The sequence below is a fragment of the Conger conger genome, chromosome 9 (genome assembly GCF_963514075.1).
Source record: "Conger conger chromosome 9, fConCon1.1, whole genome shotgun sequence".
In the NCBI taxonomy this organism is placed as follows: domain Eukaryota; kingdom Metazoa; phylum Chordata; class Actinopteri; order Anguilliformes; family Congridae; genus Conger; species Conger conger.
Window position 1 is genome coordinate 47,689,311 of NC_083768.1, and position 12,650 is coordinate 47,701,960.

The window sequence follows — 12,650 nt, forward strand, 5'->3', positions numbered from 1 at the left end:
GTAAGTCGACGCATCACTGTGGTTACTTTAGACCTCTGGCTGACAGACAGCTTCAAAGTGTGGGGAGGTTGGTCTAATCACACCCAGGAGAATGGTCTGGTTTAAACAAGGCAATAGCCTCTGACCTTTGAAGGAAGGGTAATCAAAACAAGGACCCATGAAGGGAAGGTCGTTTCTGCCCCTAATCAGATTCCGCAGAGTAATCTCGATCCATCTCAGGGTGTCCCAATCTCGTGCTCGTGCTGATGGAAATGTATAGCTACTGTACAAGGAGCAGGGTAGAAATCACTTTCTTTTGGGGCAACCAGACAGCCATTTTAAGGCCATTTCTGGTCACTGATCAGGACAATGTTGAGGGGGAGATGGTATCGTTCAGCTCCGCTGCCAGTCAAACATGCCCACGCATACAGATTGAGGGGGAACAGGTTGGCAAGTCAATAATTCAGGTTAATGGCAGGCCAACACTGACTGGTATAATTTCTGACAGACTGGTACCGCGTGCGTCTGAATGATAATTATAAAACCTGTTTTAAGATAACGTAGGTAAGTAGGAGAGCAGCAGAAACAGATGCGGGAATTTTTATCTGTTCCTGGCGTTGCGTGCGAAGCATCCGCGAGCAGTATGGAAACGAGGCGAGCTTGACGTCTCCAAATTGACATCCGGAATGCGTTGCTTTACGCGGACCACAGCTGCAAACGCCCACCTGATAACCGCACGAAATGTCGCCATATATATGCCAGGCGTCTGCGACAGGCGTTCGCAATCTCCCCTGATTTATGTCAGCTGTGTAATCATAACCCGCGCCACTGAATGCGAGCGGAATGGAAGGGCTTGTCCTTGAGATGGTAACAAGGGAACGCAAAGAAAGACCAAAGGCAAACAAAGTAGTTAAACAGAACCCATAGCCTGCCAAGCAGCAATATTCTGCTCCCTTTCATGAGACTATTCAAGCTCTTAGAATTATAAGGTTCTAACTGACATTTCTGACTAAAATGAGTGAGGGCGATACGTACACATTAGATATATGAGCAATTTATTAGGTAGACCTGTACACCAGCTTGTTAATGCAAATATATTAATCAGCCAATCATGTGGCAGCAACTAAATGCATAAAAGCATTCAGACGTGGTCAATGGATTCAGCTGTTGTTCAGACCAAATGTCAGAATGGGGAAGAAATGTAATCTAAGTGACTTTGACCGTGGAATGATTGTTGGTGGCAGAGGGTGGTTTGAGTATCTCACTGCTGATCTCCTGTGATTTTCACACATAACAGTCTCTAGAGTTTGCAGAGAATTGGACAAAAAACAAAAAACATACAGTGAGCAGCAGTTCAAAGGCAAAAATGGGCTGTTAATGAGAGTGTAACGGTTCTGAGCTTATTTTCTACTCTCATTGCTGCATTTCTGCCAATTTGGTAATTAATTTCACTTTGGCAATGAACGGCGATTAGGTAATCAATTCCCTAGCGCTGACGCCTGATTCCAATTGTCTTCCATGTGTGAGCTATCAATTGAGGTCAGGTGTGTGTCTTTCTATATAAGCCCAGTCTTGCCTAGACTCAGGCTTGTTTGTTGAATTCCCCATTTCACATTGTTTTATGTTGCATTTGTGCACTATGTGAGGTATGTGACTGACGATTCTCATTTACCTGTTACGGAGTCTATGGGAGCTGAACATGCAGCAATTCTCTGTCACCTTAAGGTAGTGAGGACAGTGTCACACTTTCACCAGCACATTTTGTTTTATGCACAAATGTCAGACACACAACGGTTGGAAAACTGGATTCCTCCGGGAGTTGAGACCCATTAACAGCTTCCCTGTGTCTTAGCCAGGTGTTGGGGTTTTGAGTTTATCGCAGCTTTTTTGCATGCTTGCACTCATTGGCTGTTTGTCCACTTAGTTTATTTCCGCCTTGTCTGAACGCTACCTTTAGGAGGAAAAGGCATTCGGCTGAGTGAGTGTGTACTGAGGCCCTCTGTCGGTGGCTAAGACTGGCTCAGACTCTTTTCAGCTTTTATCAGTGTAAGGGATAACTCAATGTTTCCCCCCTCCGTACATGGAAGTTATTCTCGGCACTGCTGTGTCCCCGTTTCCTGTAGCGCACTGTATGACAGCCACATTGCGTTTACTTTGGAACAGCAAAGTGTTTCTTTTGGTTATACTCATCATTTATGTCAGTGTGTGCGTGTGTATATAGCACTAACGCTCAAGACCCCGCTGTCGGATAAGACCTCCTTTTCTTGCACACCTCCGATGGTCTGGGGATCTGTGGTGCAGATCTCTGTGGCGGCTTGTGTATTTAGGTTTCTTCCGCATACACCTTAGCGCATGCTTGTTTGTATGCATTACACTAAGGTTAAATACGTGTTTGGAATTGCCGCCCCTGCCAGTAGGAGCTTTGCGAATCTCTGATTGCTGGGGTTCTGTGTCTGAGACCCCCGTGACCCCGTCGCTGTTTGTGTATACTTCTGGCCTATGTATAAATCATCCTGTGTTGTCTTTTGTTATTTTACCGTTCCCAGTTCTAGGTAGGCTATAACACAGTTGGGAGCCTACATAGTGTTCTCCCTGGTGCTGTTCATATACCTAGTTATTAGTTGTCTCATCCTTGACTACCGCCATAATCAGTAGGGCGTGAGGTTGAGTTTCTCTGCCGTTTGTCATTTCCTTATTCAAGTCAGATTAGACTTCTCGACCATTTTGACAGGTGGTTTTATTGGTTGGCTAATTGTCGGGGAGTTATTGATTTCCTTTCTTGTTTGGGTTGCATCCCTTCTCTAGAGATGTCCACAGGAAATATCAGTGAGTAACTTTTCTTTTTTTTTTTTTTTTTAGAACCCAACTCGGTTGCGTTTGGTTCTCCGACCCCGCTCCCTTACAGAGAGGTCAGAAGGGTCAGACCAGTCAAATCTGACAGGAAAGTAACAGTAATGCAAATAACCATACATTACAACAGTGGTATGCAGAAAAGCAAAGGCCAATAAGTCTAAAAAAAAAAAAGTCTGTGAGCACTTTTAGGTATGTGTGAAATTTGACATAAAAATATGAAAAAATGCTACATTTTAAAAGGTTGTACCTGTTTAGAGCCAAATTCACTTATCTTTGAAGCTAAATATCGCAAAACCATTCAGAATGCAGACAGAACCGAATAGAATTCCAAGGTCACAAAGTATAGTTGATCTTGCCATCTCCTTGTGTAGTAAGTGGGGGAGACATTAAGTAAACTCTGGAGACATTTTGCAGGGGCTACGATCCACGATGCACCAGGAAATTGAAATGTGTATCCCTGAAGTTAATGGACAGCAAAAGTTCATTACCCAACTGTTGACAGATCTTGGAAGGTTTATTACTTAGCCTATCTCTGGAATATTTTCTTTGGTTTTTGCAAGAACTTGGTAGATGTTAATTCTCACAAAGGCATATCGACAGTTAATACAAGTTTTCAGCTTCCTCGTGCAGCTACACTCACATCACGCTTTCCACCTGAAAATAACAGGTAAGCTGCTCAAAGGTGGCTTTTATTAGAACGATTTTCACACAGCATGTTTTAACGTCATAACTCATTAGACCTGCGTGCCAGTCCCTTCCTTGAAATGTCCTTGGAACTTAGAAGAGAACAGATGACATCTGTCTCCACCAAAGCGCATTCCAGAACTTTCCATTAAATTTGTGGTTTCAGACAGAGCTGCAAGCAGGCTGCAGTGCGTGTATCCACCCTGTTGCCTGGAGCAAGGCTTCGTTCAAGCACAGTGCAGCGGGGGGAGGAGAAAACCCTTCTGAATGAAACCCTCCCTCCACAGTTACTCCTTTAGGCCAGCAGTTGCTCTCCAGTCCTCTCTGGAGTTGAAATAAAGTGAAATGAATGATACCAGGCTTAAGAGAAGACTTGTAAACTCTGGTCCACTGCAGTCAAATAAAAACAGGCTTCTTTATGAGACAGATAAATACAACACTATTATATTCTATATAAAAAAACAAAAACATTGAGCAATATGCAACAGACAGGGCCTTTTTATAAAGGACTGGGAAGGCCTGCTCCTGGAAGGCTTCTATCCAGCCTACTTTGTCTTCGAAAGGCAAAATAACAACTTTAGGATGACTTCTCACCCAGGTCTTAAATTAAGGGTGTGTTTTCCGTCACTCCTAACAGAAATATGTAACTGCCTTCACTTCTCAAATGCTTCCTTCTGTCCTCCATTTTGTGCGGCGAGGCCCTGCAGTCCTGCAGCTGCGCCGGGCAGTCTGTCCTGCTGCCGGTCCAGGGGGGGCGCTACAGAGCCAGGGGGGGGCGCTACAGAGCCAGGCGGTTGACGGCGAACACTTTGATGGCGTGGTCAGCCCCGGCGCTGGCCAGCTGGACCCAGCCGCACGGCTCGCCCCCGCTCTCCTGCCCCGCCCGGCCAGCTCTCGGCCTCCAACGCAGCCGCCTGACCGTCAGGGCGTGGCTTTGGCTGGCGAGGAGACGTCAAGGAAGAATAATCACAATTGTTTGTTTTTTGTTTTAATGGCATTTTAAAGACAAGCCGAAACAGAAGTTAGAGCAACACTAGCTTCCGTGATATGACGTATACGTGAGTGAAACTGATCTTTCTGGGGAAGGGGGGGAGCAGAGCTGGCTCTATGGCTCTAACAGCTGTGTTGTGAGAAAGGATATTCATAGGAGGGGAAGGAAAATTGACAGACATTTGATCTAAATGCACGTACGCTGGTACAGAATGACGCCAAATCTCGTAATCTTATTTTCCAGGAAGCAGATGGAAAAAATAATTGTATTGAAAATACAGAAGTATTATAATTTCATAATTATTTTGGAATATATACTTTAAGTCGTTCCTATGGTTATGAATAATTCACTAAATTGAGAGTGCATTTTGATTTCCGCTTGTCTTTTCCCTTGCCTGTCACCTTCAGGTGGAAAAGACGTCTACACGACAAGCCATTTCAGGCTGCATACAAGCAGCTTTCTAGTTTCTCACGCAGACCAGCTCTCCAAAACTAATGGCAGCGTCTTCTTTTGTCACTAAATCAGGAGTCTCCAACCCTGGTCCTGGAGACCTGCAGGGCGTGCTGGTTTTTGTTCTCACCATAAACCAATTCAGACCCAAGAAAAACCAGTCAACGGTCAGTTAACTGCTTCCATTTAACAATTGTGTCGCGTAACAACGAAAGCCAGCACAGCCAGCGGCTTTCCAGGACCAGGGTTGCCGACCCCCGCACTAGAAGGTATAAGAGCGGGATTAGGCAGTGTTGCTGTGAGCCCATAACCTTACACGGCTCTTCCTGTTTTTTTTCCACAGACGAAAATACACCACACATTACACATCGTGTCACAGCAAGGCATGCGGCAGCCGAGTTTAAAATCACACCTGATCTGCAATATTTAGTTAATTCTGCCATTTCACACTCCTGGAGTTTCACCCGACTTGCCCCCCGAACAAGCATTACTTTCAACAAGGTTAAACGACAGCAGATCCAAAATGGAGGCGTCTTTTTGAGGCCGGCTCAAAATGACAGCAGGGGCAGCCGTTTTTGGCGCCTAAATATAGACTGCAGATGTTTACAGTACCGTTGGCGTCAAACGAAGCGTCGACGCTAACGTCAACTCGCATTAAAAACGGCGTTTATCGGCGTGCGGAACCCGGGGCCGTCTGTCTCACCTTCTCGAAAAGCGATCCGACATGAGAGACAGCAGATGGCTCCTGATCAATTTTTCATGCCGGGGCGTTCGCTATAACGCGCTGGAGGTGTCCCGCCAGCAAACTTCCTCTTTCAGGGAGAATGAGCAGATGAATAATAGGTGCGGCTAAAATGGCTGCTCTCTGTGAAGGCCCGTGCTGAGTGTTTGTTTAAAATGTCACTCCCCGTAGCACATCGCCGGGGCCCCGGCCTACTGACGGCTACGTTCTGCGGGGCCCCGTAGAGGCTCAAAGGGCGCAGGAGTGCAGGAACAGGAGCTACGGGGAGGGGCCGCGCCGCCCCCGCTAGCCCACCCGCGGGAGAAGCAGGAAGAAGGGCTTCGGAGGAGCGATGAAATATTCATCCTAAGTTGTGTCCTCGTTACATAATGAGGGAAAGCCACATCAGGCGTGACCGTAAAATGCACCCCTTAATGTGGCCCTAAAATGCTGCTTTAAGTATTTATCTTTCATTCACTTTTTTGGTCAAAATGGACAATATGAAAACACGAGAAGATTTCTAAAGGATATATTAATACTGTGAGCTATAATGACGCTATAATACAATTTTGCCCATTTAAAACTTGAACAATGCTCAACATATTAACAGAAGCTGAACAACCCACATTGCATTGGCCATAAAAATGACTATCAACTCAAATTAGTCAATATGAAAGAGTTTTAAAAAGTAAAAATGAGTGATTTTTTATTAAAAAGAAATGACAACCGTTTGCCAATAATTATGGTCTATCATACTATATAATAGTCAGCGAATTATTCTATTTTAAATTTGCAGATGCTAATGGTGAATTCAAGGTTTAATTTACTGCCCTACATTTACAGTAAATTGCCATCACACTTATGCATAATTTGCATTCCTTTGCTTACGTCTAAGAATTCTACTGTTTTAGATGCTAAATGTATAGACGTTGACCCTCAATGCTTCAGATTAAAACAGAAATTACACATTAGTTTCATGTTAAAAGGCCACTCAGTAATTTAGACAGACCGTTCAGTCGTGAATTACGTGGATGGCAACTAAGTACCTCGGTGGATCATGGTCCTCGTAGTATAAACATCTTGCACTGGTTAATTGGTAACCATGACAACAGCTTTGCTTAGCCCACTGAACTCTCACATGGAGCCTTTGTTTCGGTTGTGGTCTGCATCAGGCAACTGTGGCAATGTTTAGTACATTCAAGGTAGTTAAGAACGCTTTATTTAGCAAAAGCTTTTTTTATATCTTGCCTGAAGAGTGATTAGCTTGTTTCCACGGTGATGAGCTGAACAAAGGCTCCAAAACGTCCATAAAATGATGAAGAATGAAATGAGAGACGGAAGATGAACAAGGAGTGTTGGACCGTCACTTATATTAAATACTTCCTTTTGAAGTGCTCATTATTATATTATATTGTTAGTTTGCTAGCATATTAGAAACCAAAATGACTTTAAAATTAAAATAAGGATACGAGTCGTCTGTTTCTGCACACTTGGTCCAGTCGTCTCCTGAGGACAGATCTTTCAGGTGCCTCCATTTATAGAACAGGATCTTCCCGTTCTCTAGCCCCACTGCCACCAGGTAACTGTGGGGAAACACACACACACACACACACACACACAGAGAAGCACACGGACACACATACGCACACGCACACACACACACACACACACACACACAGAAGCACACGGACACACAAACGCGCACACACACACGGACACGGACACGGACACGGACACGCAGACACAGAAGCACACAAGCACACACAGACACACATGCACACATACACGCCCAGACACACAAACACGGGCAGACGCACACAGAGACGCACAAACACACAAATATTACAAACAAACCTGTTAAATGTCCTACTCCTTTACCGCTCAATTGCTGAATAAATAAACATTTCTGTCGTCTGTAATTTCTTATACAACACTCAGAATGTCATTACGTCACATTCCACACAGGTTCTGAGATACCACAGACCACAGCGGTGACCTGAGCACCTCATAAACCATGCTCTGCACTAGGAACCTGAGGAACCTCAAGACAACAGACAGACCGCCATGCTGTTCTTCCTGTCTGTATGTAAAATGGTTGGCATTTATATAGCACCTTTATCCAAAGCGCTGTACAATTGATGCTTCTCATTCACCCATTCATACACACACTCACACACCGACGGCGATTGGCTACCATGCAAGGTGCCGAACAGCTCGTCAGGAGCATTTGGGGGTTAGGTGACTCGCTCAGGGACACTTCAACACAGCCCGGGTGGGGGATCGAACCGGCAACCCTCCGACTGCCAGACGACTGCTCTTACTGCCTGAGCCATGTCTGACTGCCTGAGCCATGTCGTCTGAAGTAGCAGTACTTCATTCTGGTGACACAGTATGGGGAAGGGACAGGAAACGGACGCTGCTGCACCTGTGGTCTGGGCAGAGGACCGGGCAAACGCTGATGGAGGTGGCGGAGTCGCCCACATCCAGTACGGAGGAGCAGGGGGCGACGGCCACCGGGCTGTTCTCCTCGACACCTTCCGTCGAGCCGCATTCGCCCCACACAATCACCTGGCAAAGCATTCAGCAAGTGACATTTAACAGCAAGCTCAACCGCAAATCAAGTTGCTGTGTCTATATATAGACACCCAGTGATGTCAGTGCAAACACACCGCTGGCATCAGCGATTCTAGAAATTAGTTTTTTTTTTTAAAGCTCAGGAATACAAAATTCACTCGCAATTCATGAACATTACGGACACCATCTTCTCATTCGCGTAAAGCCACTTGCTCAGAGTCACTACAAAATGGCGGCAACATTTGAGCCGTCATCAGTACACGGGGTATGAACATGAATAAACAATGTACATGTACTGCTGTTGATTTTACTTTAGTAGTAAATGACAAGTTGGGCTAAATGGCCTATTCTCACCATTATGTGCAACATTCTCCCCCCTCCACAAGCATAGCACACAACACACAACCATCAGAAAATGAGTTTCACCAAGACAGAAATCAGTAAAATCAACTACTTTTTTTAACAATGGTGCTAAAATAAACAGGCTTTGCAGAACATTACCTTCTTATCCCGGCTGGAGGTGACGAAGAACCTGCTATCTCCACTCCAGTCACATGACCAGATGATGCGGGTGTGCACCGACGTGCTCTTGGTGGTGTGTGCATGGAGGGAAAACGCCGGCTCTGTTCAAAGCAAATCAACCATTCCACCAAGGTAAACAGACTATTAAACCACCGCCTGAAAATAAACTCTGCTGCCATTGGTGGGGAAACCTCAAGAGTGGTCCACTCAAAGATGCCCCACCCCAGATATGGCTGCCCACTGCTCCTGAGTAATTAAGTGTCCTAAGTAATTAGTATGGGTTAAATGTGGAGGATGCATTTCACTGCACTAGAAGGCAATACAAATAAAGAAAATGAGGGTTAGGTTTGGGGCCACATTCCTAACAGCATGGCCTTGTGTGACATACACTCAGTGAGCACTTTATTGGGTATTTATTAGACTTATTTTTTAGACTTAGGTCTTCTGCTGCTGTAGCCTATCCACTGAGAGGTTTGATGCGTTGTGTGTTTAGAGATGCTCTTCTGCATACCACTGTTGTAATGTGTGGTTATTTACATAACGGTCAGCTCTGATCAGTCTGGCCCTTCTCCTCTGATCTCTCTCATTATCAACGCGTTTCTGCCTGCAGAACTGCTGCTTTTTTTGTTTTTTCGTACCATTCTCTGCAAAGACTGCTGTGCGTGCAAAAGACAGAAGATCAGCAGTATCTAAGACACTCAAGCCACCATGTCTGGCACCAACAATCATTCCACGGTCAAAGTCATTGAGATCACATTTTTCCCAATTCAGACATTTGGTCTGAAAAACAGCTGAACCTCTTGACCATGTCCACATGCTTTTATGCATTTAGTTGCTGCCACACGACTGGCTGATTAAATATTTGCATCAATAAGCTAGTATACAGGTCTACCTAATAAAGTGCTCACTGAGTGTATATCCAGTTCACAGCCAGACGCGATGTCCTTTTGCTCAAACCAATGTCCTGCTTTCATTTGTCTTAAAGTGGCAGTTTGCATTGTGGTCTCCGGGACGTTCAGGGTTTAACACTGGCGAGGTCGTATCAGAGACCGGGGCTGCTCCTTAGAGCCGTAATGGAAGCTGACTTCCACTAAAAGGCTGGTCCGAAGCCTGGACCGTCTGCCAATACCGTGAAAAGGCTTCATTCCGGAGCCGGCGTAGGCAGAGGCCCGGCCGGCGATTGGCTCGTCTGAAGCGGTTACGGGCGACGCGGGGGGAATGGACCGGGGCGTGTGTTCGGTGCCGATCCCGGCGTGGCCGACGTGAGGAGGCAGCAGGGCGGCGCGGGGCCCGTGATCGGGGCTGACACCGCCTAAACCTGCCTGGTCTCCAGGGCCGCGGAAACGTCAAAACCAATCCCGGCGCTTCCCACCTGAACCGAGGCAGACTGCGCTTTTCAACACAGAGCACGGCGCCATGGAGGCTTCCATTTAAAACCTGAATACAATTAGGGGGGGGGGGGGGGGGTGTACCACAGCTGCTGTTGGCAAGTGAATTGTTTGCTATAAATAGGTAAGGGATATGACATGCGCATATCCAAGGTGGCGTATCACTCGCAAACATATTATGGTCATGTATACGTTTGCCTATCGAGCACCCGAGTTGTAAATCCTTCATATTTGGCAGCCTTTGGATGTAACTGCCTCTTTACATTTGCTTGAGGGGTGCAGCTGCACATCAATAACCTTGAATGTCTCGCTCCTAGAAGGAACATTTAACAGGTTGGAACATCCTTAAAGATGGCGGGCTTTGATTTCCGTGCGAGAGCAAGGAAACAAAAACAGAGAAAAACAGGCGATTGGAATGAGACCCTGGCTTGTAACTCCCTAACATTAACCAGGCTGGGGATTCTCCACAAGGGAGCGCTACTAGCACTTAAGCAGCTGAAATTTTGGGGGTGCTACGCTTCGACACCCGCGTGTCCTTGTTTCCGCACCGACCTTCGGACTGCTCGACGGGCGCGGCGTCCCGCCGTCTCCACAGCGACCAGGTCCTGTCGCGCGACACGGCCAGCAGGAAGCGGGAGTCGGGGGAGAAGGACAGCTGCGTGACGGTCAGGCTGTGGAGGGGCAGGGCCTGCAGCTGCCTCCAACTGCACGCGCTCCACAGGAGGATGGCCGCGTGCTCCGCCTTCGAGGCCTGCGGGTGGGGAGACAGCGCCCCCTGGGTTAAAGGAGGGGTTGGACCTGTGCAACGACGTAAAGGCCAGGTTACAGTCTGACGACAGCCTCTGAGACCGTTAACGTGCCATAGATGTAGCTGGTAGCAGCCGCATTTGGTTTATACTGGGAGACTGGATTGCGTTTATATATTTTGACCACAGTATACGTCGGGCGAAAATAGAACTTTCACAAACACTCTGATTTCGGTCGAGCATAGTCTGTCACTAGACTATAACACTTGGGCTGGAATTACATTACCTAGCACCAAGCAAATAGTGCCAAGTCTAGTATCCTACATATACCATGCACTATGCAGCCGGCTTAACAGCTACCGTACAGTCAACAAGCAGTGGCACCGAAAGGAAGAGAGGTCCAAATGCACTGTGCTCGGTGTAATTCCAGCATAGAACTCGGCCCAACCAAAGGAACAAACCAACTATTTTTGGCCAGCGAAAATCTTATTTCCGTTTTTATTAGGTGTGGATATCCCAAAAGTATGCTTAAATTCTTGTTGGAAGGCTGTTTTTTGTGGTGAAACAACACGGTGGGCACACTGCCCAGTCCAGTCAAACAGAGGGCCTTGGAGGGGTCACCAGCGGAGCGAGACACCTGGAAGCAAACACGGGTGTGCAAACATGGATTAAGCCAAGCAGCGCTCAGTATGTCTCAAAATCACTGGTCTCCAACCCAGGAGGGCTACAGGGTCTGCTGCTTTTTGTTGTTACTACACATTTCATGTGTAGCAGTTGCTTACACAGTTCTCTCCTCACCTGGTTACCTGGGTCTCAACATGGTGCTGATTTCTAAGGTAAAAACAAAAAACGGCACACCTAGTGGCTCTCCAGGAATAGGGGCAGAGATCGCTGCTCTAAATTACGTTAATTTCACTTATACTAAGCGTTCCATCTACCCCCATAGTACTCAGATTTTTCAGTACAAACTAAAATTTCTTGTGGGTTGGTTACAAGCAGTATTTCACCACTGGAAAATGAGAAAAACAGAGGAACCGGTCAAAAATGATTGAATAATTGCTCTTATTCTCCCGATAAAAGTGAGTACTGCTAGCTAATTGCGCAGTCCATCAAAGTTATTCTTTTTTCGTTTGAAAGTCATTTTGCGAAGAACTTGTAACCGCTAAAGTCGACTAAAGTATCAACTGACATAGGCCGTCAATTTTAAGGCTTCCTAGGCAAACAAGGGTTATCAACGTCATTTGATTTATAGAGTGACGCATATGATTAAAATGATTGTTTGCTCCTTTGATATAAATTGACCGATGACTGCTCCACACCATCTGTTCAGTTGGCACAAGGCTCATCATCCATTCTCAACTGTCTGCTATTTGACAGGGCCTAGTTATGATGTCTCTAGAAATAAGCATGAATACAAATGCATGCCACTAACATTTATATTCTGTTTACACAAAAAACTGTTCATTAAAACAAGACGGCAACAAAATTTAGCTGACTGTATTCTCAGTATTCTGTGCATGAAAGGAACAAACTCATGAATGACAAAGTTCTTTTGTCTAAATTTACTGCATGATGACATCTTAAGTTATTTGTTAGAGAGAGTCCATCAGAAGTACTGGCTTATGGCTGGTGTTGAAAATGTGATGTTAATATCAGACTGACACTTATTTAGTGTGAGCTTAAGACCACTGAGTTTCTTAATGAGGGGTACGTGACCAGCCCAAGTCTGAAACTTTGACTCA

At 45.9% G+C, this 12,650-nt stretch overlaps 1 protein-coding gene across 1 annotated transcript in view; it reads right to left on the minus strand.

Moving 5' to 3' along the window:
* Nucleotides 1-3,500: 3,500 nt before the first annotated feature.
* Nucleotides 3,501-12,650, minus strand: part of elp2 (elongator acetyltransferase complex subunit 2) — a 34,024-nt gene continuing 24,874 nt past the window's right edge. Inside the window, exons 18-22 of the mRNA XM_061254770.1 lie at nucleotides 10,715-10,913; nucleotides 8,754-8,875; nucleotides 8,104-8,246; nucleotides 7,148-7,261; nucleotides 3,501-4,454 (exon numbers count right to left, since the gene is read on the minus strand). Coding sequence (XP_061110754.1) covers nucleotides 4,295-4,454; nucleotides 7,148-7,261; nucleotides 8,104-8,246; nucleotides 8,754-8,875; nucleotides 10,715-10,913 — 738 coding nt within the window. The 3' untranslated portion in view covers nucleotides 3,501-4,294. The remainder of the gene's footprint in view (nucleotides 4,455-7,147; nucleotides 7,262-8,103; nucleotides 8,247-8,753; nucleotides 8,876-10,714; nucleotides 10,914-12,650) is intronic.